The sequence below is a fragment of the Anser brachyrhynchus genome (assembly GCF_964034855.1).
Source record: "Anser brachyrhynchus genome assembly, chromosome: 22".
NCBI classification, from domain to species: Eukaryota; Metazoa; Chordata; class Aves; order Anseriformes; family Anatidae; genus Anser; species Anser brachyrhynchus.
The window spans coordinates 4,648,606-4,676,212 of NC_137715.1; the positions used below are offsets into that span (position 1 = coordinate 4,648,606).

The 27,607-nt window shown below is 67.2% G+C and overlaps 3 protein-coding genes across 10 annotated transcripts in view; 1 reads left to right on the forward strand and 2 right to left on the reverse strand.

Moving 5' to 3' along the window:
• Positions 1-10,993, forward strand: part of TMEM92 (transmembrane protein 92) — a 54,916-nt gene extending 43,923 nt beyond the window's left edge. Inside the window, exons 2-4 of one of the 2 annotated variants that reach the window (XM_080565464.1) lie at positions 8,973-9,331; positions 9,528-9,747; positions 10,610-10,993. In XM_080565464.1, coding sequence (XP_080421590.1) covers positions 8,973-9,331; positions 9,528-9,747; positions 10,610-10,714 — 684 coding nt within the window. In that variant the 3' untranslated portion in view covers positions 10,715-10,993. Of the gene's footprint in view, positions 1-8,863; positions 9,332-9,527; positions 9,748-10,609 lie in introns of those variants that run through there. The other variant, XM_080565465.1, reaches the window with a different exon arrangement.
• A 415-nt stretch (positions 10,994-11,408) lies between these two features.
• On the reverse strand, positions 11,409-18,200 carry LOC308181804 (all-trans-retinol 13,14-reductase-like). Of its 4 annotated transcripts, none has more exons than XM_080565441.1 (10): positions 16,812-18,200; positions 15,901-16,130; positions 15,092-15,287; positions 14,297-14,494; positions 14,081-14,206; positions 13,394-13,532; positions 13,209-13,318; positions 12,810-12,976; positions 12,011-12,170; positions 11,409-11,657 (listed from the first exon to the last, which is right to left on the reverse strand). In XM_080565441.1, the coding sequence occupies exons 1-10, from the start codon at positions 17,293-17,295 to the stop codon at positions 11,512-11,514; spliced, it is 1,956 nt and encodes a 651-aa protein (XP_080421567.1). In that variant the 5' UTR covers positions 17,296-18,200; the 3' UTR covers positions 11,409-11,511. The 4 variants fall into 4 exon arrangements, with proteins under 4 accessions (XP_080421567.1, XP_080421566.1, XP_080421568.1 ...); XM_080565440.1 differs by lacking the exon at positions 11,409-11,657 and having other exon boundaries at positions 11,707-12,170; positions 16,812-17,397; positions 17,430-18,200; XM_080565442.1 differs by lacking the exon at positions 11,409-11,657 and having other exon boundaries at positions 11,707-12,170; positions 16,812-16,994; positions 17,127-18,200.
• Positions 18,201-18,335: 135 nt separating this feature from the next.
• MPP2 (MAGUK p55 scaffold protein 2) lies at positions 18,336-27,211 on the reverse strand. 4 transcript variants are annotated; one of them, XM_080565445.1, is made up of 12 exons: positions 27,139-27,211; positions 25,058-25,176; positions 24,113-24,265; positions 23,882-24,031; positions 22,967-23,194; positions 21,468-21,599; positions 21,095-21,200; positions 20,931-20,999; positions 20,628-20,789; positions 19,593-19,795; positions 19,393-19,521; positions 18,336-19,272 (listed from the first exon to the last, which is right to left on the reverse strand). In XM_080565445.1, the coding sequence occupies exons 2-12, from the start codon at positions 25,172-25,174 to the stop codon at positions 19,096-19,098; spliced, it is 1,626 nt and encodes a 541-aa protein (XP_080421571.1). In that variant the 5' UTR covers positions 25,175-25,176; positions 27,139-27,211; the 3' UTR covers positions 18,336-19,095. The 4 variants fall into 4 exon arrangements, with proteins under 4 accessions (XP_080421571.1, XP_080421572.1, XP_080421570.1 ...); XM_080565446.1 differs by lacking the exon at positions 27,139-27,211 and adding an exon at positions 26,233-26,986 and having other exon boundaries at positions 22,967-23,119; XM_080565444.1 differs by lacking the exon at positions 27,139-27,211 and adding an exon at positions 26,233-26,985.
• Positions 27,212-27,607: the final 396 nt, after the last annotated feature.

The window sequence follows — 27,607 nt, forward strand, 5'->3', positions numbered from 1 at the left end:
TCCTTCTTTACCCCCCTTTCTTTGCCCCCACCCTTCCTTGCCCCCCCCTATTCTTTGCCCCCCCATCTTTGCCCCCCATCTTTGCCCCTCTCTTCCTTCCCCCCCCCCGCCCCCCCCCCCCCCTGCACTGACACGTCCCCAGCGCAGCCTCCACGTCGGCAGGGGGAGGGGAGGCTGCGGGGGGGGGGGGGGGATAAGGAGGGGGTAAGGGAAGGGGCTGGGTCCATCTCCCCACCACCACCACCCCGGTTTGGGCCCCCCCCCGGTGCTGCCCCCTCCCTGCAGCGCCTGGGGGGCAGCAGCCGCCTGCACCGAGTGCGGGGGTGGGCACGGCAGCGGGGCTGTAACGGGCGGGGGGGGGGTCATCATGTGGGCAGTATGGGGGCTATACAGGGGGCAGCACGGGGGCTATAGATTGAGCAGCATGGGGGCTGGACTGTGGGCAGCACGGGGGCTATAATGCGTGCAGTATGGGGGCTATACTGTGGGCAGTATGGGGGCTATACATTGGGCAATATGTGGGCTGGACTGTGGGCAGTATAGGGGCTATACTGTGGGCAGCATGGTGGCCATGCTATGGCAGTATGGGGGCTATACTGTGGGCAGTATAGGGACTATACGGTGGGCAGTATGGGGGCTACACCGTGGGCAGGATCAGGGCTATACCGTGGGCAGCATAGAGGCTATAGGGTGAGCAGTATGGGGGCTATACTGTGGGTAGCATGGGGGCTGTACCATGGGCAACATTGGGCTGTACTGTGGGCAGCGTGGGGTCTGTACAGTGGGCAGCATAGAGGCTATACGGTGAGCAGCATGGGGACTATACTGTGGGCAGCACCATGGCTATACCATGGGCAGGGTCGGGGCTATGTCATGGGCAGCGTTGGGGCTAACGTGTGGGCAGCACGGGGGCTATGCTGTGAGCAGCACTGGGGCTGTGCATTGGGCAGCATCGAGGCTGTGTGTGGGCAGCACTGGGGCTGTGCATTGGGCAGCACGGAGCCCATACCATGAGCAGTATGGTGCCCATACCATGCGTGGTACTGGGGCTAAACAATGGGCAGCACCAGGGCTATACCACGGGCAGCATTGGGACCATACCGCGGGCAGCACTGTGCCTATACCATGAGCAGCACCATGCCCGTACCCTGTGGGCAGCACCGTACCTATACCATGAGTGGCACGATGCCCATACCCCATGGGCAGCACCATGCCCATACCGCGGGCAGCGCCGTGCCCATACTGTGGGCAGCACCGTGCCCATACTGCAGGCAGCACGGTGTCCTTATTCCACAGGCAGCACCATGCCCACACCCCACGTACAGCACCGTACCCATACCATGGGCGGCACGGTGCCCGTATCACGAGCAGCACTGTGCCCACACCGCGGGCAGCACAGCGCCCATACAATGGCCAGCACCGTGCCCATACCATGGGCAGAATGGATCCCATACCCCACAGGCAGCACCAAGCCCATACCATGGGCAGCACCGTGCCCACACCGCGGGCAGCACCGTGCCCTCCCCGCCGTGCCGGGGCAGACCCAGCCCCGTGCTCCATCCCCCGGCGCAGGGCAGGAGGGAGCCCCCGGCCCTGCGGGGCAGGAGGAGCCGCGCAGCCGGTGCCGGCTCTGCAGATGCTGCGGGGCCCCGTGGCTGCACCTCGGCAGGTCGGGGCGAGCCGGAGGAGCCTCTCCCACCCCTGCCCGCGGGCACGGCACGGGGGGGCCATGCTTCCGCGGGGACGGCAGCGACCACAGGCCCGGGCACGTGGGGACACCCGGGGTGCCCGCCCCAAGGTCGGGGGCACGGCACCGCTGCTGGGGGCACCCCACGGGCATGGTCCCCGAGGCAGGAGGGGATGGGGCTTGGGGGGCAGAGAGGGAATAAAGGGGTTTTGTGGCGAGAGCTGAGCGTATTGCTTGTAGGGTTTGTTGGTGGCGCTGTTAAATGTCCTCCTTGGCCAAGACGCAGCCACGCCTCTCTCCAGCTGCGTGTCCCTTCCAGCAGCGCGTCCCTGCACCCATCGATCCCTTTTCCCATCGTCTCTCCATCCAACCAACCATCCAAGCATCCCACTGCTTATCTGCTCTCTATTTATCCATCCCTTCTTCCCTTCCTCCAGCCCTCTCTTCATCCCTCCATCCCTTCTGTCCCTCCATCCCTCCCTGAATCCCTCCCTCCGTCACCCCCTCGCTGCAGCCAGGCCCCAGCCACACATCCCCCGGCCCCCCATCGCCCAGCCCTGCCCGTGGCAGCACCTCGGGGTGCTTCCAGCTGGAGCAGGCTCTGGCTCCCATCCCCGGAGAGCTGCCAGCAGCTGGCTGGGTGCTGGCCGAGCTCCCCGCGCGTTCCTGCTCCAACTCTGGCCAGGATGAGGGCGATGGGGATGGGGACGGGGATGAGGATGGTCCAGACCCACCAGGATCAGATGCTCAGCCCTCACTGCTGGTTCTGGAGGTGTAGTGTGGATTCTCTGACAGCTACTAGGGGCTTGAGCACCTCCTGCCCCCCCCCCTCAGCTCCTTGGACCCCAAACCAGTCACCCGCAGGCCACAGAGCACATCAGGCATTGAAATTCTGATCGGTTGGGCTGAGTGGAGAGAAGCAGCTCCTGGGGTGCTGGCAAAGTGCTGGGGCTTCCCTGGGAGTCCCCGGAGCTGCAGGGGGGGGGAGAAGGGTCCCCGTTCCCCGTCCCTCAGGGACCAGGATGCTCCGGTACCACAGGGTCACAGCGAGCACCCCAATTCCTCAGCGCACCCCTCCAGTGACAAGGAGACATCCCAAAGGGACACAAGTCTGGGGGTCAGGGGGGCTGTGTTTGTGACCCCCAGTGAAGCAGGACGTTTAGCTCAGAGCCGCACCAGGGCTGAGGGAAGGGGATAGACGAGGCTGCATCTGCATGCGTGCAAGTTCTACCTTCAGCTTCTGAGCATTCAACCCCTGCACATGCAGCCCCTGCACATGCAAACCCTGCACACGCAACTGCCGTGTGAGCAATCCTTGCACATGCAACCCCTGCACATGCAAACACTGCACATGTAGCCCCTGTGCATGCAACCCCTGCACATATGCACCCACACACGCATGCAACCCCCATGCACGCACATGAGTGTCCCAGGCAGCACCAGCCCCACGCCCGTGCCACACGTGCACACTCAGGGCCGTGCACACCACATTCCCCACACAGGCCACCTCCTGCCACCTCCATCCCTGCTCCGATATCCCCATCCCAGCGGGGGGACAGGGCCCCAAGACCCCTCTCTGCTGTGCTGCAGCTGCTCCCCCGGTGCCGGGTGGGCCGCACGGCCAGGCGTTGCGCATCGGCCGGCTACCATCCCCGGCGGCCGGGTGCCAAATTCCTCCGCCCACACAGGAAGCCGTCGGCGCGCTCTCAGCACTCTGCACCGGGGCCAGGCCGGCCAGAGGGATGCGAGCGAGTGAGGAAGGGCTGGAGGAGAGAAACCAGGTCAGCCCTGAGCCGCCAGCGTCACCCTGGCACGCAGCAGCCGGCTCCTTCGAGGAAGCAGGGCGAGGATCCGGCCCCGGTGACGTCCCCTCCGGCGCGCACGGCATGCGCCTGGCCGGCGCTCGCTCACTCGAGGAACCACCTCGGCCCCGCTGTGGGGTGAGCCCCAAACAGGGGGCACCCGCATCCCCAGGGGTCCGGAGGGGCTGGGAGTAAAGAGGGGACTTCGAGGGGAGCCACCGCCCCAGGCTGTTTTGGCTGCTGGTGCCCGGGAGCCTCAGCCCGTGCTGCAGCAGAGGGGAGCAGAAGGGCTGGGGCTGCAGCGACGCCTGTGCTGCCTCTGAGTCATGGGCCCATCCCCGGGCATGGCTCCATCCCGGGGTTGTGCTCCTGTCCCGGGGTTGTTCTCCTGTCCCTGGGTACCTTCCCCATCCCTGGGTACCTCTCCCATCCCTGGGTTGTGCTCCTGTCCCTGGGTACCGCTCCTGTCCCTCGGTACCGCTCCTATCCCTGGTTCTGCTCCATCCTTGGTACTGCTCCATCCCCACTACCCCTCCATCCCTGGGTACCACCCCAAACTCTGGGGTGCAGCTCCATCCTTTGGCATCGCTCCATCCCTGGGTACCACTCCCATCCCTGGGTCATTCTCCTGTCTCTGAGCGATGCTCCCACCCCCAAATTGTGCTCCCATCCCCAAATTGTGCTCCCATCTCCACGCCATGCTCCCATCCCCAGGTCATGCTCCCAGCCCTGGGTGACGCTTCCCTCTCTGAGCGATGCCCCCATACCCAAATTGTGCTCCCATCCTGGGTACCTCTCTCATCCCTCGTTCCCGCTCCATCCTTGATTAATGCTCCTGCCCCAGGTGCAAACCCTGCTCCGTCTCCCTGCCATAAATGCACCTTCCCACCCACCCCCTGCCCACAGCCAGGCCCACGGGGAATCTCTCTTTTCTCGTGCTCTCCCTTCTCCTCCCCTCCTCCCAGCCGCCTTTCAAACACAAACACGGAGCAGTGGAAAATGTGACCGCCGCGGAGCTGCAGATAACTCGGGGCCGAGCTGTGGCCAACTGGAACAGCAGAGGCTTGGCTGCAGCCCCGGCTGGAGCAAGCAGTGGCCGGGGGGGGCCGGGGGACCCGGCGGGGGACAGTGCGGGACTCCCTCGCGCCTCGCTCCCTCTGCTCTCCTGGGTTTCGACGTCACTGCTGGCCGGCCTGGCACTGCTCCGGCCCCAGCAGCTTCCCCAGGGGCCGGATCCAGCCGAGGAGGAGGCTGCGGGGACCCCGGCCTGGGGGGAACGTCCTTAGGATGGGGATCCCAGGGGTGGTGGCGTGGGCGTGGGATGGATGGAGCTACCAGGGGTGGTGCTGAGCGAGAAGGATGGAGATGCCCGGAGGTGGTGCCTGGATGAGGATTGAGATGCCCGGGGTGGTGCTGGATGGACAGGCTTAGGGTGCCCAGGGATGGTGCTGGATGAGAAGGGTGGAGATGCCCAGGGATGGTGGCACACAGGCAGGATGGTGCAGCACAGGGGTGGTGTCTGGTTGGAGATGGAAGCACCCGGAGATGCTGCCAGATGGGCAGGTTGGAGGTGCTGAGTGCTGGTGCTGGGTGGGCAGGATGAAGACACCATCCCAGGGATGACGCCTGGACGAGGACCAAGGTGCCCAGGGATGGGGCCAGACGAGAAGGATGGAGCTGCTGTGGGCAGGATGGAGAGGCCCGGGTGCGGTGCCAGACGGGCAGGATGGAGAGGATGGTGCTGAACGAGAAGGACGGAGATGCCAGGGGTCGTGGCACTTGGACAGGACAGATGCCAGGGATGGTGGCTCTTGGACAAGATGGGGATGCCACAAATGGTAGCACATGGGCAGGACGGAGATGCCAGGGAGGGTGGCACTTGGGCAGGACAGATGCCAAGGACAGTGGCACTTGGGCAGGATGGGTGCCAGGAACCATCCCTCGTGGCCGCAGTGGTGCCCGCGGCAGCCCAGCAGCGGTGATGCCCACGGGAGCACGACGGAGCCCCGGCCCCGGGCAGCCCGGAGGTGTGTGGGCTGGGAGCAGCAGCGGTCGGAGCAGCCCGTTTGTTTCTCATTAGCGGCTCTTGGCAGGAGCTGTGGAAAAAATAGCTTCAAACAGCAGAGCTGGAAGGGAAAAGGCTGGGCCGGAGGGAGGGGAGAGGGGCCACGGTGGGGAAGGGGGCGCAGGGCCAGGCGGGGTGCGGGGAAGGGGCTGGGGGGACGGTGGCCCGTGTGGGTGCGGAGACAGGGAAGGGGACAGGGTCCCCATGGTGGCATCCCGTTCCCCAGGGAGCAGCTGCTGGGGAGCTCGAGCACACATGTGTGTTGGTGTGTGCTTCTGTGCACTTGTGTGCACGGGGCCGGCGAGCCCCGCGTGTGCGCGCACACCCGGTGGTGTGAGCATTGCCGGGGAGGGGACAGGACCCCAGGAGGTTCCTCGCAGCACCAGGGCCGATTCTCACGTTTTTGGGGACGGCGGGAGGCCCCGAGCCGCTTACGCAACCGCGTGTCTGTGAGCTTCGACGAGCGCCGCCAAGTCCCCCGAACACGAGCGGGGGGAGAGCAGGGCAAGGACCGCCGCGAGCTCGGCCCTGTTGCTCCTGCTCCGTGGCACTGTGGCTTGTCCCCGATGCCGTGGTGGTGCCAGGGTGGCACCGGTGCCACACGGCCTCTCCCTAGGGCTGGGAACCGGCAGCGTTGAGACGGGGTCATCTGGGGACAGCGCCCGGGCATGCCGCTCGTCCCCACGGATGGGGCCGTGCCAATGGGAGCTGGTGGCACCGTGGCAGCGGGCACACAGACACGGTCCCCATGGGTGTGGGGACACCTCAGCGTGGCCGGGAGGAGGTCCCCGCGTGCCCCTCGCCGTGTGGCATGCACGCTCGGTGTGCGCGTGCAGCCCTGTGTGTCGGTGCACGCAGGGGGCACACGCGTGGCCCCGCAGGTTTGGCACAAGTACGTGGCCGCCGGGACCCACCTGGCTATTTCTGCCTCCCGCCTGGCTTTAATTCTACCCTGGCTGCTGCTGGCGTGTAATTAGGAGCCCAAAAAAAGGCCAGCAGCCTCCCCGGGCACTGTGTAATCTGCGGCAGCGCATGGACACGCAGCGCTGCGGCCCTGGGGAGGGACCGGGGCACTGGGGGGGGGGGCAGCAAGCACCCATAGCCCTGTCTGGGTGTCCCCCCACAGCCGGTGCTGCCAGGACACCCCTGGGCTGGAGGGGGCCGCAGACTGCCTGGGGGGCTCTGCTTTGGGTTTATAATATTGGGGGGTGTTGAAAATGAGGGCCCCCACCACAGCAGCCCCAGTTTGGGGACCTGCCGGCAACCCTGTGGGAGGGGGCACAGGAGGACGCATGGCGGCGGTGCCTTCATTAAGCCCCTGAGCCAATTAGCCCAGCAGAGCCACCCCATGCACCCCCCCAGCAAAACCCCCGCTCCCTGGGTGCCAATAAACCCCTTAAGGGGATGATCCTGCTTAAGGCAGCACCGGGCGGGCAGGGCGCTATAGCACCCACGGGTGTCACCTCCGCTCCCTGCTTGGTGTCACAGCAAGGACATCGCCACTGCCCCCTTGTCCCCTGGCTCCCCACATGCTATGGGTCAGCCCCACGCTGCACCCCCAAATGGCTGCACCCCCCCCACCAGCACCCCTTGGGTAACTCACCTGGGTGCACGGCCCCTGCCCGTGTCCCCATGGCCCCCAGCTCACCTGCTGGGGGGCACGGCGTGGGGCAGCCCCGTGGCCCGGCCCCCAGCCCCACGGCAGCCCCGGTGCGGGGCTGATCGGCTTTGGAGAGCTTAAGGTCCTTAGACGGCAGCTTCACGCCTGCGAGGAGATCCCGCTCCTTCGGCCTCGCCGCTGTCACCTCGCCCGACCTGGGGACGCGGCTCCAGCGGGGCACGACCAGAGGGTGTGCAAGACGTGGCACCCCTGTACCACCCCAGGTGCATCCCATGGCACGCCCTATGTCACCCCAAGCATCCCCCGTGCCACACCACGTACGTCCCATGGCACCCCCTGTGCCACCCCAAGCACTCCCTGTGGCACCCCGCGTGCATCCCGTGCACCCCCGTGCCACCCCAAGCACCCCCTGTGCCACCCCCGTGCACCCTGCATGCGTCCCATGCACCCCCCGTGTGCATCCCATGTCATCCCCTGCACCACCCCATGCACCCTGCATGCACCCCAAGACACCCCCTGTGCCCCCCTCCCCACACCCAGAGCGTGCACCGCACACTCACTCACACCTGCGTGCACACACACACTGCTGTGGGCACACACACGTCGCACGCACCACATGCATCATGCACCTGTGCACGCCCCCCCTTCCATGGACACCCCCCCCCCCATCTGCATTTTGGGTTTGGGGGTGCTGGCAACCCCCGGGCCCCCCCGTGCCACCCAGCCACGCTCCTGCTCCATCGTGGTCCGCAGCAGCTCCCACGGGCACAGCCTGACCCCCCCACCCCAAGGCTGGCAGTGGCTTGGTGCGGGGAGGAGCAGAGCTGCTGGGGCTGGGGGGTTTGGGGGGGGAAGGACCCCCCCCGGACAGCCCCGGCCCCGCTCCAGCTCCCACGGCCGGGGACACGTGGCCTTTCCCTCTGCCAACGGGAACCACCCGTCCCTTGGGAACTGGAGCAAAAAGCCTGGAAATGCCCCAAAATCCACCCGTGCCCAGCGGGGAGGTGGGTGGGTGACACCCCCCCCCAGACCCAGCCTGCAGGGCTCAGGACGCCCCCCCCGCTGTCACCAAAACATCCCACGGGGCCACTGGGAGCAAACGGGGCACCCCCTGGTCCCGGCATCCCCCCCCCCCCAGGCTGCCCCCCGCAGCCCCTCCGAGCCCCAAGGTGGGGTCAGCAGGATCCAGCTCGGGAGCACCCCAAAATCCTTCCCCCCCCCCCATGCAAAGCCAAACCCTGAGACCCCAAAAACTGGAGAGGGGGATTCTGGATGGGAAGATCTGGGGGCGTTTGGGGGACAGAGGGGGAAATGGGGGGCAGCGGGACGGGGCAGCACCATGGGGTGGGGTGGCAGGGATGGGGATGGGGACAGGGATGGGGACAGGGGACAGGGACAGGGACAGGGACACGGGGACAGGGACAGGGACGGCGCTGGGGCTGCCACATCAGCAGCGGGGAAGGGAACCAGCGCCCGCAGCTGGGAGCCAGATGGGGTGGGGACGGCGCCAGGAGGGGGGCAGCGGGGGGGGGCAGGGGCACCCCGAGGTGTCCCCATGGGTGGGGACCCCCCGGGGGGGGAGGGCATGGGGACACCCCGCTGAGCACCCCCCGGCCCTGGTCTCTGAGCTCCCTGGCCCTGAAATGGGGGGGGGGGGGGGGGGGGGAATGGAGGGAGGGAGGGAGGGAGGGAGGGCCTGAGGAGGGAGGGATGGACGGAGGGATGGACCGGAGGAGGGTGGAAGAATGGACGGATGGACGGAAGGATGGATGGACGGAAGGGTGGACGGACGGACAGACACACAGACAGACGGACAGACCTGAACAGAACCCAAGCACGGAGCGCTCCCCGCAGACACAGCCCCCTCGGTGCACTCTTTTGGGGTCGTTCCCCAAGGGGGAGGGGGGGGGCGTAACAACAGCACCCCTCATCTCAGTCCCACCCCAACCACCAAACCCATCCCCACCCAACTCGCCCCAATTCACCCCATTCCGGACACCCCCCACCCCACCCCCCCACCCATCCCCACCCAACGCCCCCACCCAGGGCGAAGTCTGGCCGGGGAGGCGCGGCGGGGCAGGGCGCGGGGTGACCCGCACTCACGGGTCCAGAGTCCGGCGCGGGCACGGCGGTGTCGGGGATGCCAACGCGCCGGGGTTCGTCCCCAAACCCCCGGGGGGGTGGCGGTGGCCGGGGTCACCGGGGTGGAAGGGGGGCGGTAATGGGACGGGGAGGCTGGGAGGGATCCTTTGGGTGAAAGAGGGTGCTGGAGAGGGGGCGGCCGGCACCCCAGGGTGGCGGGGAGCAGGGGGGACCTGCCTGCCGCCGGCACGCGCCTCTCGGTGTCCCCAGGGCCATGTTCTTCATCATCATCGTCATCTTCATCTCCGTCATCTTCCTCATCATGATCTTCCACATCTGCCGCAAGCTCTGCCACGACGAGCCCGTGCACCCCCCTGCCTACAGGGACCCCCAGTCCCCCGCGCCCCCCCCGCTTGGCCCCATGCCTGCGCTGCCCAGCCTGCCCGGAACGGGCATCCCAGTGGGCCTGGAGCCCCCGCCCTACAGCGAGGTGGGTCCTGCATGGCCAGGGGGGTGGGCACCGGGTGGGTATGGGGGGGGGGGCTATGGGGTGGGGCAGTGGGGTGGTGGGACTATGGGGTAGTGGGTGCTGGGGTTGTGGGGTGGTGGGTGCTGGGGCTATGGGTGCTGGAGTTATGGGGTTGTGGGTGCTGGGGCTATGGGGTGGTGGGTGTTGGAGTGTTGGGTGCTGGAGCTATGGGGTGATGGGTGCTGGAGTTATGGGGTAGTGGGTGTTGGGGTTATGGGTGCTGGATGGTGGGGCTATGGTGCAGTGAGTGGCAGGGCTATGGGTGCTGGGGCTATGGGGTGGTGGGTGCTGGAGTTATGGGTGCTGGAGCTGTAGGAGAGTGGGTGCTGAGACTGGGTGCTGGAGCTACGGGGTAGTGGGTGCTGGGGATACAGGGTGCTGGATGGTGGGGCTATGGCGCAGTGAGTGGCAGGGCTATGGGTGCTGGGGCTATGGGTAGTGGGTGCTGGGGTTATGGGGTGGCAGATGCTGGGGCTATAGGGTGATGGGTGCTGGAGCTGTGGGTGCTGAGACTATGGGTGCTGGGGCTATGGGATGGCAGATGTTGGGGCTATGGGTTTGGGGGTCCTGGGGTTATGGGATGGCAGGCGCTGAGGCTAAGAGGCTCAAGAAGGCATGGGGGGGGACCATGGGGGCCACAAGCCACCCCCGTGCCGGGCACCCAGCCCCTACACCCAGGTGCTGTGCCATTGCCCAAGGTGGGAACCCCAAGGTGGGGACTCCTTGGGGAGGGGGGACTGGCATGGGCACCCTCCTGCCTCCGAGGACCCTGGGGTCCCAGCAGCCCCCCCACACCCTCCACTGATCCCCACTCACCCCCCAGGTGACGGCGAAGCCCTTCCTCTACCCGCTGCCGCAGGGGCCGTGCCCCGAGTGCGGCCACAACCCCGAGCCTCAGCACGCCCCCCTCCCCCAGACCAACTTCTAGGGGGGACACCCCCAGCACCCCCACGGAGACCAGCAGCTCCAGGGACAGCATGGGGACATCTCCTGGGGCCAGCAGCGGCCCCGGCTGCAGAGGGGTTCCCTGCACCCCTCACTGGGGGGGCACCCGGATGCTTGCGTCTGTGGACCCCCGGATGCCTGCAGCCACACTCCCCAAAGCTGTGCTGCTGGTGCACAGCGCAGGGGCTCTCTATTTATTGTTGTAAAAGGACCAAAAGACCTCCCTGCTCTGCTGTTTTGGGGGAGGATTCGGGGGGGGGACCTTGGGCTGGGCAGCTCTGAACCCCCCCATAGTGCCCTAAGGACTTCATCAGCTTGTGGGGCTGGGAGGCACAGGAGTGTGTGTCAGCCGGGGCTCTGCACAGCCTGTCCCCAACCCCGTCACTGTCTCAATCTCCATCCCCATCCCATCCCCATCCCCATCCCATCCCATCCCCATCCCCATCCCATCCCCATCCCATCCCCATCCCATCCCATCCCATCCCATCCCCATCCCCATCCCATCCCATCCCATCCCATCCCATCCCATCCCATCCCATCCCCATCCCCATCCCATCCCATCCCATCCCATCCCATCCCATCCCATCCCATCCCATCCCATCCCATCCCCATCCCATCCCATCCCATCCCATCCCATCCCCATCCCCATCCCCATCCCCATCCCCATCCCACCCCACCCCAGTAAGAGAAGGACCCAGGCCAGCTGAGAATCCCACTTTATTGAATTGGGATCTCGGTCCCCAGCAGGGGGCTGTCCCCACGAGGGGCGTCCCCAGGCACTCACGCCACTTGCCGGCCCCGGCGCCGCTTGATCTTCTTCTTGAGGAGCAGCAGGTCCAGGTAGAGCACGCGGCCCAGCACCGCAGAGGCGCAGAGCAGCCCCCCATGGAGGGCCCCCGCCAGCCCACAGCTGAACACATCCTGCCCTGGGGACGAGCCCACGGCTGGGACGTGGCCACCACAATGGGGGGACGTGGCCACCGCCATGGGGAACATGGCCACCGCCGTGGGGGACGTGGCCACCGCCATGGGGAACATGGCCACTGCCATGGGGGATGTGGCTACTACCATGGGGGGACACAGCCACTACCATGGGTACATGGTCACCACCACATGGGGACACGGCCACCACCATGGGGGACATGGCCACTATCATGTGGCTCTGCCACGTGGCCACCACCCTCAGGGCTCTGCCTCCTGCCTAGAGCTGGGCATGGGGATAGGGGACACAGAGATAGGGGACACGGGGACATGGGGACACAGGGGCAGGGCCCCTTACCAGTCAGGTAGAGGTTCTTCACGGGCGTCTCGGCTCTCATGGCGGCCACCACGTCCGGGGTGAAGCGGCCGACATCGTGCTCGGTGCCGTACATCTCGCCGCGGGGCGCCGCCAGGTAGTGCTCGTTGGTGAGCGGCGACGCTGCCTCCACGAACTCCACCTGCCCGGGGGGGCACGGGGGGGTGCACAGGGAACACCAGGGGGCACGGGGAACACCGGGGGAATGAGGAACACCGGGGGCACCAGGCATGCCGGGGTGCACACAGGCAGGGCAGACCCCCCCCACCAAAGAGCAGGTCCCATGCTGGGTCCAAGCCCACCACACAGGGCACCCCATTCCCAATTGGTAAGCAAATATCACAAGGCACCCCGTTCCCAACGGACACCCCATTCCCACAGGACATCCCATTCCTACAGGGCACCTAAACCCCAGAGGGCACCCCATTCCCAATGGGAACCCCATTCCCACAGACCACCTCATTCCCACAGGACACCCCATTCCCAATGGGAACCCCACCCCCAACAGGCACCCCATTCCCACGGGGTACCCCATTCCTAACAGGCACCCCTTTCCCACAGGACACCCCATTCCCAACGGACACCCCATTCCCACAGGACACCCAGACCCCACAGTGCACCCAGACCCCATGTACACCCACATTTCCACCGTGCATCCCACCCCGTGGGGACACCCCACCTCTGAAGGAGCACCCCAACCCTGTGTGCCCCCCAATCCCACGGCCCTCCCCATCCCCACCACCCCCCTGTTCCCCAGGGACGTCCCCCGCCTGCCCATCACCTTGTCGCGGAGCTGGGGGAAGCGCTGCAGCGCGCGCTCCAGCAGCCGCTGGGCGATGGCCGCCTTGTACTGCTGGTACTCAGCACCCCGGTGCTTGGCGCGGGTGCCGGCCCACTCCTCGAACCACTCGTACCGCGCCATGGTCAGGATGGTCATGCACGAGCGGCCTGCGAGGGGCACGGTGTCCCCACGCTGTCCCCAATGCCCCCCCCCCATGTCCCCTTGGTCCCCATCACAGTGCGCCCCGTGCCGGTGCCACCCCCGGATGCGCCGGTGCCCACCTCGCAGTCACAGCCGTTGGGGTTGAGGAGGTGCTGAGCCGGTGATGCTGAGAGGATGGGAGCCCCGGACGGGGCGGGGGGGGAACACATGGCACCAGCAGCACCCCCCCGGCCCTACCTGGGTGCCTCTCCTCATAGGTGGGGTCCTTGGCAGCAGGGAAGGTGATGAACATCATAGCCAGGTTCTCAGGGACGTCGTCGCGGTGCAGGGCGGCGTAGCGGGTCATCCTGCGGGCACGGCGTGCGGGACCCGCCCTGTCCCCATCCCCGTCCCCATCCCACAGCCCCTGGGGGGGCCCTTACATGGCATCCAGGTCATTGTGGGGGTAGATCCAGAAGTTGGTGGCGGGCAGGGCCAGCTCAGCCGCGCTGCCCCGCAGCCCCACGAACACCAGGAAGGAGCCCATGCCGTGGCGCACCATGGCCAGGCGGGAGCGGACGCCTGCAGGGACATGGGAGGGCTGGGGACGATGCCACCCCGCTCCCAGAGTGGACACTGGGGACACTGGGGGTAATGGAGGTGCTTGGGACACCAAGGATAATGGGGATGCTGGGGACAATGGGGCTGCTGGGGACACGGGGATGCCAAGGATGATGGGGACACTGTGGGTGTTGGGGACACCTGGGACACGAGGGATAGTGGGAGTGCTGGGGACCCCGGGAGTAATGGGGACACTTGGGACACCAGGGATAGTGGGGCTGCTGGGGACAATGGGGCTGCTGGGGACACATGGGGATGCTGGGGATGCTGCGGGGTGTTGGGGACAATTAGGACACCAGGGATAATGGGGCTGCTGGGGACAATGGGGAGGCTGGGAACACCATGGTCCTTGGGGACTCTGGGGACACTGCGGTTGTTGGGGACGCTTGGGACACCAGGGAGAGTGGGGATGCCAAGGGTGCTGGGGACACTGTGGGTGATGGGGGCACCATGGCCCCCAGGGACGCTGGGGACACCCGGGGACGGTGGGGACACCGGGGACGCCGTACCCGGGAGGCTGCGGAGCTGGGGGGGCAGCAGCTTGCCGAAGGTGTTGAAGATGCCGGCGTCGGAGATGACGACAGGCGCCAAGATCTCCACCTCCTCCTCGCTCGGCCCCTTCTGCACAGCCACCCCTGCCGGGGGGGGGACACACACAGACACGCGACACGGCGCTGTCCCCCTGTCCCCACGCCGTCACCCTCCCCGGGGGCAGGTGCGCTCACCCACGGCGGCGCCAGCGGGCGAGACGAGGACGCGGGTGACGGGGGCGCGCACCAGCACGGCCCCCCCGGCCCGCTCGATGAGGGGCACGGCGTGGAAGGCGATCTCGCTGGCCCCCCCCCGCGGGTACCAGGCGCCCCGCTGGTAGTGGTGCACCATCAGCACGTTGATCAGGAAGCTGGAGTCCCGCGGCGCCGTGCCTGGGGGCGCGGGGGGAACGTGATGGTGGTGGCCGGGGACGTGGGGACGTGCCCGCACAGCTGGCCCCCACCCCAGAGAGGGGCAGCCATCCCCTATCGTGACGCAAGCCTCCCCTTTCACAACACGAGCCTCTCCTGTCGCGACACAAGCCTCCCCATCATGGTACAGCCCTCTCCTATCACGACGGTGCCCTCTCCTATTGCAATATGGCACTCCCTATCACCACACGTCCTCCTGTTATCATGACATGGCCTTCCCCTATCACGATACAGCCCGCCATATCATGATATGGTCCTACCCTATTGCAGCGTGGCCCTCCTGTCTTATGACACTGCCTGGCCTATTGCAGGTCAGCCCTGCCTATCATGATACAGCCCTCCCTTATCACAATATGCCTCTCCCCGACCTCAACGTTGCCCTCACCTGTCGTGATGTGGCCTGCCCTATCACGACACAGCCCTCCCCACCACAACGCAGCCCTCCCCACCACAACGCAGCCCTCTTCTATCGCAGCAGTGCCCTCCCCTGTTGTCATGGTGCCCTCCCTGTCGCGATGGCCCCCTCCCAGCCCCCTCCCTATCACGACGGCGGCTGACCATAGAAGAGGTAGCCGAGGAGAGCGCGCAGGTCCTGGTCAGCTGTCAGCCGGGCCACGGCCTCGCTGTGGCTGGTGGCCGCCATGCGGAAGATGGGCGAGATGCGGTGCACGAGGCCGGTGCGGAGCAGCAGGGCGGCCAGCCACCGCGGCACCATCTTCAGCAGCGCCAGCAGCGCCACATGCCTCGAGGCCATCTGGGCCAGGACAGGTCCCCGTCACCCCAGCACGGCCACTGACCCGACGCCCATGTCCCCAAACGCCATCACCAGGTCCCCGCCACGCTCACCACTGTGTCCCCGATGCCACCAGCTGTGTCCCCACGGTCCCCATCACTCCAGTACCCAACGTGCCCAGTGTTCATATCCCCACCATGACCACCCTTGTCCCCAGCATGCTCATTGTCCTTGTCCCCAACGTGCCTACTGCGCGTGTCCCCACTGTCCCCTTCGCTCCAGTCCCCAATGCACCCAATGCTCATGTCCCCACCATGACCACACTTGTCCCCAGTATGTTCATCTCCCTTGTCCCCAGTGTGCCCACTGCCCATGTCCCCACCATGGCCACCACTTGTGTCCCCACCAACCCCACCACCTACATCCCCACCACCCATGTCCCCCCTAGTCCACCACCCATGTCCACAGAGCCACCAGTGCCACCCCCTCCACCTCCACACCCCCTCCCAATCCAGCCATGCTGGGGCCGTGCCACCTCCCACCCTACAGATAGCAAGGGGACGCAGAAATCGGGGTGACACCCAGCACGCTGGGACCAGGGGGGTCCCTAGGGGGGGTCCCCAGGGCCTCCCACCTTGGAGAGCCTCATGAACTCCCGGATGGCCTCCTTCTCGGCGGGGAACTGCTCCTCCAGCGCGGCGGCGAAGGCGGCCTTGCCGGCACGGAGCTGGTAGCGGCGGGGACCCAGGGCCACCTCGTCGTAGGGGTCGGGCAGGCGCTGCCAGCGGAGCTGCCCGTCCGTCAGCTGGTCCAGCGCCACGCGCAGCATGCTGCCCTCGTGCATCTGCCCCACGTAGTGGATGCCTGCAGGCCCCGGGGGGTCAGCACCCGCGGGGCAGGGGGGGGTAGGGCTGTGCCCACCTCGGGGACACGCGGTGGGAGCCCCCCGGTGTGGCAGGTGGGGGGTTTAAGTGTTGGGGCTTCCTTGAGAGGTGTGGAGGGGTGGGCTGCGAGCAGGGCACGCATGCTGCACGCACACATGCATGCTGCATGCAAATGGCATGGTGAATGCACACGCACTGCATGCACACACTGCATGTGTGTGCACAGTGCATGCACGCGCTGCACACCACAAAAGCACACACTGCATGCAAACAGTGGATGCATCACAAAAACACCACAGATGCTGCACACACACACACTGCATGAATACATGCTGCACACAAATAGTGCTTGCATGCACCGTGCAAGTGCTTGCGCTACAAAAACTGCAGACATGCGCTGCACATACCTGCCTGGTGCAGACTGCAAATGGGCACTGCATGTGCGTGCACACGGTGCCTGTGATACACACTGCAGGAACACGCACGGTACACATAATGCATGCACACACACCGCATGTACGTGCAAGCACTGCAAACGCATGCTGCACACACACACGCACCCTGCAACCCTGCAGCACAGCCACATGCGCACACAGGGACGGGGACCAGCACCCCAACGCAGCAGGGACCACCAGAGGGGTGGCAGAGAGGGGGTCCTTACCCACGTCGAACTCGCTGCCCTGCTCCTGGAAGGTGTGGCAGCACCCACCGGCCTGGTCGTGCTGCTCCAGCACCAGCACCCGCTTGCCCACCTTGGCCAGGGTGCCGGCCGCCGCCAGGCCGCCCATGCCGCTGCCGATGACCACGGCGTCCAGGTCCCGCGGCACGCGCGCGGCGCTGAACCCTGAGCACAGGGCAAATGGGGGGAGTGAGGGCATGGTGCTGCACCCCACTGCACCCACACAGCGTGCAGCACGCACCCACCGGGGACAGACAGACAGACAAGCAGACAGACTGACGGCATGCCCCCACTCACCCCGCTTCAGCACCCGGTCGCGCGCCCGCTGATCCGTCACCAGCGGCCGGGGAGGGTCCGTGGGGGGCCGGGCGAAGGGGTTGCCAGCAGGGGACAGGAGCCGGTGGGCCACCAGCCCCAGCGCCAGCACGCCCAGGGCCAGCAGCAGCAGCAGCAGCGTGGCCCACATGGCTGCGGCCGCGCCGTGCAGGTACCGTACCTCGTGGACTTTGCACCTCGCGGACGACGCACCCTATAGGCTCCGTGCCTTAGAGCCCGGCAGTTTATGGACCTGGAGGCTTATGGAGCCGGTGGTTTATGGGCCTGGTGGCTTATGGACCCGGCAGCTTATGGACCTGGAGGCTTACGGACCCGTCGGCTTACAGGCAGAGCCGCTTATAGCCGCGCGAGCCCCTGGGCCCGGCAGCTTACGGACACCCCACTGCCCAGCGCGGCGGCTTAGCGCGGCAGCTTATAGCCACGGCTGCCTAAAGCCGCCCAGCTTACAGGGCCTGCACCCTACAGCGGGGGGGTCCCCAGCCCGGGAGGGGGGCGCAGCGGGCGCGGCCCCCCCCCCATCTGAACCCCTTGGGGATGGCGGTGGGACGCGGGCCAGAGGACGCGGCGTGGCGGGGTGGGGGCACGCGCGTGTGCACGGGGAGTGCATGCACGGGTGCAACGGGTGCACGTCTGTGCAAGGAGGCAGGCGCACGGCTGGGCACGGGTGTGCACAGCCATCCGCGCACAGCGCGGTGCAAACACACGCGTGCACGCCCTTGCACGCCCAGACACGCGCGGGCACGGCCGGCGCTGCTGCCTGCAGCTCTGCTGACCTCTCCCGGCGGCAGCGAGGAAGGGCCTGCGGGTGCAACGTGACACGCGCACACACCCCCCGTGTGCACACGCACCCCGTGTGCGCACACGGGCATGCACACACATGCACACACACGCACACACACGCACACGGCAACCGCAGCCACCCAAGCAGCCCCGTTGCACACACCCACGTGCACAGCGACGCGCGCACACGCGTGTGTGGCACCCCCCCAAACACCCTCTGGGTGCCAAGCGGGGGCGAACCAGCGATCTGCAGAGATGAAACGATCAGCATCAGGTGGGAGAGGGCCACAGGTGACACGGGTGACACAAGTGACACAAGTGACACAAGTGACACGGGTGACAGAGCCCCCCCACGCACACACTTTGGCCACGATGACACAAAAGCGCTGCTTTTCTCCCCTTGATCTTTAATAAAAGTCACAGCAAAGTACCAAAAAGGAGCAACCCGGGGACAGGGACGTGGGCACCCCGGGGTGTCCCCGCAGGACGGGGGCACGGGGACAAAGGGGACAGAGCGGAGGCAGCGCAGAGCCCCTGGGCTGGGCACACGCACGTGCACACACATGTGCACACACACACCCCCACGCAGCCAGACCCTGAGCTCCCCCTGTGTCCCCGTCCCCCGGCGTCACCCCCCCCCCCACACACATACCCCCAGCAGCACCCCAGGGCTTAATTACAGGGTTCATTAATTACAGAGTTAATTGAGGGCTAATTACACGGTAGGGATCCTCTGGGGGGTTATTGCTACCTGGGAAGGGGTGATGTGGGGCAAAGGGGGGGGGGTGGGGGTCCCCTTGGGGAAACTGAGGCAGGGGCCACCCAGCACCTTGGGCACCCCGGGGTGGGGGCTGGGGGGGGGGGGGGCACAGCATCCCCTGGAATAAAGTGGCGGGGGGGGGGGGGGGGAGGGCAAGTTTTGGCAGTGAATTAGCTGTGTGGGCACAGGGGGTGGGGAGCAGCCCCACCGGCTGCTTGTGCCCCCCGCCCCCTAAAAAAATAAAAATAAAACCAAAACCCAACAACTTGGGGGGTGGGTGGGAGGGAGAGAGGGGCTGGGCAGGGGGACGGGGGGGCCCACAGACCCCAAACCCCCCCTCTCAGGACCTCCTTGGCACACTCATGGCACGGGGGGGGGGGGGGGGGGGCACTAGTAGACCCAGCTGACGGGCACCCACTGGGGCTCGGCGCGCAGGCGCTCCATGGCCTGGCGCAGGCGCCCGAAGGTGCGCTCCAGGTCGTCGTTGGTCAGGCTGAGGTCGAAGTAGTGGCCGTAGCCGCGCTGGATGCGGCTGCTCTCCTCCACCGTCCGCCTGGCGTCAGCCTCCTGCCCCACACAGGAGCTGCCTCAGTTTCCCCATCGCCTTCACAAGGTCCCCCCAAGGTCCCCATCCCATCACCTCCCCAGGGTCCCCAGTCCCTGTCCCCAACCCCATGTGGCACCCACCGTGAGCTGCTTGGTGGCCACGCCGCTCTCCAGCGCCGCCCGGTTCATGGCGCGCAGCGTGTCGGGGCCGGGGGCTTCGATGAACACCACGTAGGGCACGAATTCGGCCGTCCTCAGCACCTTCACCGCCTGGGGGGGACGGGACGGGGCTGAGCCCCCCCAAAACCCCATAAACACCCCCGTGGCAGGCGCTGCCATACCTGGGGGTTGACGTCCAGGATGCACATCTTGCCCGCGTCCACCACGGCGCGGATGGAGTCGATCTTGGTGCCGTAGAGGTTGCCCTCGTACTCGCCGTGCTCCAGGTAGCGCCCGGCCTTGATGTCCGCCTCCATCTCGCCCCGCGACACGAAGCGGTACCCATGCCCGTCCTTCTCGCTCTCCTTCGGCTTCCGCGACGTGTCTGCCCGGCGCGGCAAGCCATAAGCGCACCCAGCCCGGCGGTCCCGGTCCTGGGGTCCTGTTCCTGGGGTCCCATTCCTTGGGGTCCCGTTCCTTGGGGTCCCATTCCTGTGATCCCATTCCTGGGGTCCCATTCCTTGGGGTCCCATCCCTGGGGTCCTGTAACTGGGGTTCCGTTCCTGGGGTCCCATCCCTGGGGTCCTGTTCCTGGGGTCCTATTCCCAGGGTCCCACTCCCAAGGATCCCATCCCAGCAGTCCTATTCCTGGGGTCCCATTCCTGGGGTTCCATTCTCAATGATCCCATTCCGGTAGTCCCATTCCTGGGTTCCCATTCCTGGGGCCCCATTCTATGGGGTCTTATTCTCAGGGTCCCATTCCCAGTGACTCCATCCCAGCACTCCTACTCCTGGGGTCCCATTCCTGGGGTCCCATTCCCAAGGATCCCATACCAGTAGTCCCATTCCTGGTGTCCCACTCCTGGAGTCCCATTCCTGGGGTCCCATTCTCAGGGTCCCATTCCCAGTGACCCCATCCCAGCACTCCTACTCCTGGGGTCCCATTCCTGGGTTCCCATTCCTGGGGCCCCATTCTATGGGGTCTTATTCCCAGGGTCCCATTCCCAGTGACCCCATCCCAGCAGTCCCATTCCTGGGGTCCCATTCCTGGGGTCCCATTCCCAAGGATCCCATCCCGGCAGTCCAGAGGATGGCGATGCTTTCAGGGGACGGCGCTGCGCATGAGAGCGATGGCAATGCTTTCAGGGGGACCGTGATGCCTTTGGGGGACGGCGGCGCTCCCGGGGGCCCCGGGGGGGACACGCGGTGACACTCACAGGGGATGGTGGTGCCGTAGCGCGCCTGGTCAGACATGAGCAGCTTGTTCTTGAGGCTGCGGCGCCCCACGCCCTGGGCGCCGATGAGCACCAGGGTTTTCCGACGGAAGGGCGGCATGCGCGCCACCTCCTCGTAGATGAGCAGCTCGTGGCGGTCGAACTCTGCCCGAGGGACAGGAGGGACCCTCAGAGGCTGCTCCGGGAGCCCCAGGGTGGCCCCGGGACCCCCACATGGCCCCAGGACCCCCGTGTGGCCCAGGAACCCCCCCGTTCACTGAGGGGACAGCGGCAGGCATCGCTCACCGGCGTTCTTGGTGGTCAGGTACATCATCCTCTTCTTCCTCCTCCCGCTGAGGCTGCCACACAGGGCCCCTGCCGAGGGCACGGGGACGCTTGAGCCGAGGCTGGGGACAGCACCACGGCACGGGGACATTGCTGGGGGGGGGCTGGGGGGGTTGGCACCGTACCGGACGCGGGGGGCACCTCCACATCCCGCTTCACGAAGGCTTTGCGCTTCTCCTCTAGCAGCTGGCTGGGGACGAGCCCCGCGCTGCCCCCCTCCACGTGGCACGCCTGGGGGGACAGAGTGGCACGTGGGGACCCCATGTCCCTGGGGACCCCCCCGTGCTGCACCCCTGGGAGGGGGGACACAGCGTGGCATATGGGAACCCCCTCATCTTGCACCCCTGGGGTTGGGGGACACAGCATGGCATGTGGGGACCCCTCCCCACAGGGACCCTCCCCAGCCCCAAGCCCACCCCGAGCCTCTGCAGCCCCCAGCTGCTGGGGGACTCCAGGGTAAGGGGACAAGGAGCAGCCCCCCCGTGTCCCCCCCCTCACCTGCCACCAGTTGGGGTCATCCTGGTTGACGATCTGCAGCAGGTCCCCGGCGGCGAAGCGGAGCCCGGCCTCCTTGCAGGGGATGAGGCTGTCGGAGGCTGGGTCGTAGTCGAAGTGGCACTTCACGAAGACCTGGGGGGGGGGGCACCAGTGGGGACGGGAGAGGGGGGAACCCACGGGTGCCGCGTTCCCGTGCTCCCGGACCGCTGCTGGCCCGTGCCTCGGTTTCCCCAGCAGTTCCCCGCACGCTCACATGTGCACACGCGTGTGCATCCTCCGCGCCGCCCGGCGCAGGCAGGCGTGCAAGGCACCCGCGCACACGCAGGCGGCACCCACAGCTGCTGCCATGCACCACAGTGCTCCCACGGCGGCACCCACGCAGAGCCCAGCGCCCACGCAGAGCCCAGCACCCACACACAGCGCCACGGCGATGGCACACATGTGTGCACGCGTGTGCGCCGGCACCCGCAGCACCCAAGGGACCCCGGTGCCGGGCAGCAGGGGGGTGCCTGGGGACAGCCCGGTTGGGGACGCGCGGTGCCAGGCGGCGCGGTGCCAGGGGACGTGGTGACAGCGCTGCTTTGTCCCCGAGGGTGACAGCAGGAGGCTGGCACGGTGCGGGGTTGGGGGCGCAGCACCTGGGTCCCATGTGGGGACAGGGATGGGGACAGGAGGGGGACACCGCGGGACGAGGCAGGAGCTGGGTGTCCCCGGGGGTGCTGGGACATGGGGGGGGACCCCAACCATGGGGGGCTGGGGATGTGGGGATGGGGCCATGGGGCACAAGGGGCTGGGGACATGGGGCACAGGGGGACGTGGGGCATGGGGAAATGGGACACAGGGCACAAAGCAAGGGGGGGTAGGGGGACAAGGGGTAAGAAAACGTGGGGTGTGCAGCCATGCAGCAGGGAAGCAGCACAGGGACAACACAGGCGTGGGGCAGGGAGACCACGGGTGTGGGGACAGAAGCCACAGGCAGGGTGCTGGTGCAGGGTGCGGGGTGTGGGAAGCAGATGTACGGTGCAGGACGCAGGGCACAGGACATAAAGGGTGCACGGTGCACGGTGCACGGTGCAGGATGTGGGATGCAGGTTCACAGTGCAGGACACAGGGTGCAAGACACACAGCGTGCATGGTGCGGGACACGGCGCAGGACACGCAGGACACACAGGGCGCAGGACATGCAGGGCACATGGCGCAGGGTGCAGGACATGCAGGGCACACGGTGCAGGACACACAGGACTCGGGGTGCAAGACATGCAGGGTGCACAGAACAGGACGCAAGGTGCAGGACACGCAGGACAGAGGACACACAGGACACGCAGGGTGCAGGACACATGGTGCAGGACAGACAGGACATGCAGAACACACGGTGCAGGACACAGGGTGCAGGGTACAAGACGCATGGTGCAGGACATGCAGGATGCAGGGTGAGGGATGCAGGACACAGGACATGTAGGACACGCAGGACACGCGGGACACGCAGGACACGCGGGTACCTGCCGGGGCGGGTGCGGCTCCTGGTAGCTGGGCAGGATCTTGAGCACGACGCTGCCGCTGGCGTGGCGCAGGCTGTCCTGCAGCGCCCGTGGGTCGCTGCCCACCTCGCGCCCGTTCACCTCCCGGATGACGTCCCCCACGTGCAGCAGGCCCTGCTGGGCCACCATGCCCCCGTGCAGGATGCGGGCGATCACCAGCTCCCCCCGCTCCACCCGGAACGTCACCCCCTGGGGGCACGGCCCCGCGTCAGCCCCCCCCCGGCGCTGCGGCCTCGCGCCACCGCCCCAGCCGCCGGCAGTGCCCAGCACCAGCAGGGACGGCAGCGACGGCCCCAGCACCCTGCGAGGTCCTCGGCAATGCCCCAGCACCCAGCAGTGCCCCCAGCAATGCCCCTGGCACCCTGAAACACCCCAGCACCCTGCAATGCCCCCAGCACCCTGTGAGGTCCTTGGCAACGCTCCCAGAACCCTGCGAGGACCTCAGCAATGCCCCAGCACCCAGCAGTGTCCTCAGCACCCTGAAATGTGCCCAGCACCCTGCAAGGTCCCACAAAATGCCCCCAGCACCCTGCAATGCCCCTAGCACCCTGCAACGCCCTCAGCACCCAGCAGTGCCCCAGCAGCAATGCCCCCAGCACCGTGCGATGCCCCCAGCACCCAAAAGTGTCCCCAGCAGTGTCCCCAGCACCCAGCAGCACCCAGCACCCTGCAGCACCCCCAGCACCCAGGAATGCCCTCAGCACCCAGCAGTGCCCCCAGCACCCAACACCCTTCAGTGCCCCCGGCACCCAGCACTGTGCCCAGCACCACACAGCGCCCCGAGCAATGCCCCCAGCAATGCCCCCAGCACCTTGCAGCACCCCCAGCACCCCCAGCAGTGCCCCCAGCACCCCGCAGCGCCCAGCCCGCTCTCACCAGGTTCTCCCCGGCCACCTTGCGGATGCCCACCATGCGCACGGCGTCGGGGGGCACGGGCTGGTTGTTGAAGGTCGGATCCAGGACGGGGCTGGGCGGAGGGGTCTCATAGCTCTTGGAGGCCACCGAGTCGTGGGTCTCCAGCAGGGACTGCAAGGCGCGCGGCCGTCAGGGGCTCGCCTCACACACTCGCCTTGCACACGCACCGTGCGCCGCGCACGCCCAGCACACCTGGAAGTGCGGCTCGCGCAGGATGCGTGCCAGCTCGGCCGCGGCGCTGTCCTGGCGCGCCAGGTGCCCGATGTCGCGCAGGATGTCCTGCACCAGCTCCACGTTGTTGTCCCGCACCGCCTCCAGCTTCGTCTCCTCCAGCCGCTCGTGGGCCTGCGGCAGGGGCGAGGGACCCCCTGGTGCGTGTGCATACACACAGACGCGTGCACACACACACGCACACGCACAGCGCCCTGCACGCATGTGCACAAACTCATCCTTTGGGATGGATGTGCAAAGCCACAAGGGTACGCTTGTGCGCCTGCATGCACACCTCCATGCCAAGCTGTGCATGCACGCGCCAGCACGCGTGTGTACGTGCAAGTGTGCACACACACACACACACTGGTGGACACGCGGGACATGGGGCCAACCACGTGCTCTCCGTTAGCACAACTGTCAGATGATGCGCACACACACGTGCATGCACACACGCACACACACCACCTTGCACACCACCTCTCCCCAGCCACCCTCAGCCCCCTCCTGATGCCCCCATCCCACACGCAGCTGCAGCACAATAGCCTGACGCACCCGGCTGTGCACACGTGCACGTGCAAGCACACACGCTTGCTTCCATGCACGCACGCACACCTCCCTGCATTTACACACAGACATGCAAGGACACAACCGTGCATGTGCATGCATGCATCTGCACATGCACGCCCACAGGTGCACACACGTGTGCACACCTCCCACCACCCTGCTGCACACACCTGCACACGCACACACGTGCAAGCAGACACAAACGTGCACCTTCCTCCATGCAGCGGCACACATGCATGCACACACACACACACATATGCCCATGCACACTCCCCATCCGTGCTCCCACATCGCCCCTGTGCCCCCCCCTTGCAGCGGGGGAGCCGGAGGGGGCTCACAGTGCCCCCCACCCCCCGGTACCTTCGCCAAGGAGCGCACTATCGGGCTCTCCATGATGCCCCGGAGGAAGATGAGGTCGAGGTCGGCAGCGCCGGGGGCGCTGGGGAGGCCCAGGAGGTTGTCGAGGACCTGCTGCATGGCTGGGGCACGGGCACACGTCGGGGGGGGGGGGGCATGGGGTGCCCCCCCCAGCTGCCCCAGAGCACCTCGCAGGGGGGCAGCCCTGCTCCAGTGTGTGTGGGGGGGTGGCTCTGTGCCGTGGCCTCCCCGTGCCTCAGTTTCCCCCCACGAGGAGTCCCCCTGCAAAGGGCTGCCCCCCCCCGCCATGGATCTGCAGCCCTCCCCCAGGTTCCTCCCCCCCCCCTAGTTGCAGGAGGTTGCACAGTCACTGAGGTGGGGGCAACAAGGAGAGACCCCCCCCCCAAAAAAAAAAAAAAAAAAACTTCACTTTGGGAGGGGCTTCAGGAGGGAATCCCCCCAACCCCTCCCGGGGGGGGGGCGGCAAACTCAGCACATGCAGCAGCAGGTGGGTTTGCAACGCAGCGAGGGGGGGCTGCAATGCAACTGGGGGATGCCATACAGCTGGGGGGTGAGGTTGCAATGCAACCAGGCAGCGCAGTGCAAAAAAGGGGGGGCTGCAATGCAAGAGAGGGGGCTGCGATGAAGATGAAGGGTTTGCAATGAAGATGAAGGGGTTGCAAAGCAGCCGGGGGGGGGCGATGCAAACGGGGGGGGCGCAATGCAAATTGAGGGCTTGCAATGAAGATGAGGGGGCTGCGATGAAGATGAAGGGGTTGCAATGCAGCCGGGGGGGGGGGGGGGGCACAATGCAAGCGAGGGGGTTGCAATGCAAACGCGGGGGTGCCTAACAGCCGGGGGGGGTGGAGGGGGGGGGGGGGGGGGCGATGCAGCCGGGCCGTGCATGCAGCCGGGGGGGGGTTGCACCGCGCGCAGGGAGCAGAGGCGATGCACCGAGGGGCTGCGTGCGATGGCGGAGGATGCAAACAGTGCAGCGGGGGGGGGGGGGCTGCAAGCCAGGCAGCCCCCACCCCACACCCGGGGGGGGCTCACGGCCTGGCCCCCCCTCCCCCCCATCTCCCTACCCCCAGCCCCCCAGTTCCATCCCCACGCACCACCTGCCCCCTGCATGGCATCACCCCCCCGGCCCCCCCCTTGGACCCCGGCTCCCCCCCTACCTTGGGGTCCCAGGGGGGGCCCGGGGGGGGCCGGGGCGGGCGGCGAGGCCCCACGGCCGGGGCCGCTGCTCATGGCTGCGGGCGCATCGCCCGGCCTCCGCCCGCCTCCTGCCCAGATCCGGGTACCGCGGCCCCCCCCGAGCCCGCTGCACCCCGCAGCACCCCGGCGTGCAACGGGGGGCACGGGTGTGCAACGGGGGGGCACGGGTGTGCGACGGGGGGCATGCAACCCCGGGGACTTCGCGTGGGCGGGTGTGCTCACGCAGGTGTGCACGGCTCCTGCACGCACACCGGTGTGTGCTCGCACAGCAACGGCCCCGTGCAAGCTAACGCACACACGCGTGTGCTCACGTGCAACGCACCTTCGTGCATGGCTAACGTGATGGCGATGCGGTGCACACCTACCTCTGCACGCTCACGTGTGTGCACACCTGCTCGCACAGCCATATGCACATCTGTGCACAAGCACATGCCCGTGCACAACGTGAGCAGCTGGGTGCATTCCCCTGCACACAACCACATGCTGCATGCACGCACACCGGCATGCACACATGTGCGTGTGCACAGCCCTGAGCACCCACGGACACACGTGCTTGTGCATGCTCACACACGTGTGCAGAGCCATGCACCCACTGGTGCATGCTCATGTGGATGCACACTCGTGTGCATAAGCCGGTGCACACCTTTTGCACGCTCACCCATGCTCACACCCGTGTGCATGCACCTCCCTCACCCACGCTCACATCCGTGCAAACCTGCTGCACGCACCCCGTGCATGCCCCCCCCGCTGCTTGCACACCCCCGTGCAAACCCACCCCCCCGTGCACACGCCCCCCCCCCCCCAGGTGCTTGCACACCCCGTGCACACCCACTCGCGCCCCCCCCCCCCCCCCCGTGCGTGCTCACCCGTGGGAGCCCCCCCGCACGCAGCCCCGCAGCCTCCCGGGGTTGGGGGGGGGGGGGATGCGGGTGCGTCCCCTTTAAGGGGGCGGGCGGGGGGGGGGGGAATGGAGGGGGTCACCGTTACCATGGCAACCGAGGGGGCGGGCGGGGAGCTCCGGGGGGGGGGGGGGCACGGATTTAAAGAGCCCGCCCCCCGCGTGTGTGCACGCGCACACACCCACGCGCACGCACCCGGGGGGGGGGATGCCCGCAGAGCACCCGAGCGCCCCCCAGGCGGATACGACCCCCCCCCCCCCGTTATTGCACAAGCATGCACACACACGGTGCGTGGTGCGGTGTGCACTTTGCACACGTGTGTGCACACCCCTTGCAGGTGCACGCATACGAGCCCCCCCCCCCCCCCCCACGCGCACCCCTGCCCCACGGGGGGAGCCCCCAGCAGCAGCAGCACTGATGCACGCCGTGGGGCACC

Coding starts and splice junctions, on each gene's coding strand:
- LOC308181804 (XM_080565440.1), bottom strand. CDS start 17,295: ATGTGGGCCACGCTGCTGCTGCTGCTGCTGGCCCTGGGCGTGCTGGCG. Junction 16,131..16,811: donor GGGCAGCGAGTTCGACGTGG/GTAAGGACCCCC, acceptor CGGGGCCTGCAG/GCATCCACTACGTGGGGCAG. Junction 12,171..12,809: donor TCCCCCAGCTCCGCGACAAG/GTGATGGGCAGG, acceptor CCCCCCGGGCAG/GTGGAGTTCGTGGAGGCAGC.
- MPP2 (XM_080565444.1), bottom strand. CDS start 26,305: ATGAGCAGCGGCCCCGGCCGTGGGGCCTCGCCGCCCGCCCCGGCCCCC. Junction 25,177..26,232: donor GCCCCCCCTGGGACCCCAAG/GTAGGGGGGGAG, acceptor CCCGTGCCCCAG/CCATGCAGCAGGTCCTCGAC. Junction 19,522..19,592: donor TCCTGGACGTCAACCCCCAG/GTATGGCAGCGC, acceptor CGTCCCCCCCAG/GCGGTGAAGGTGCTGAGGAC.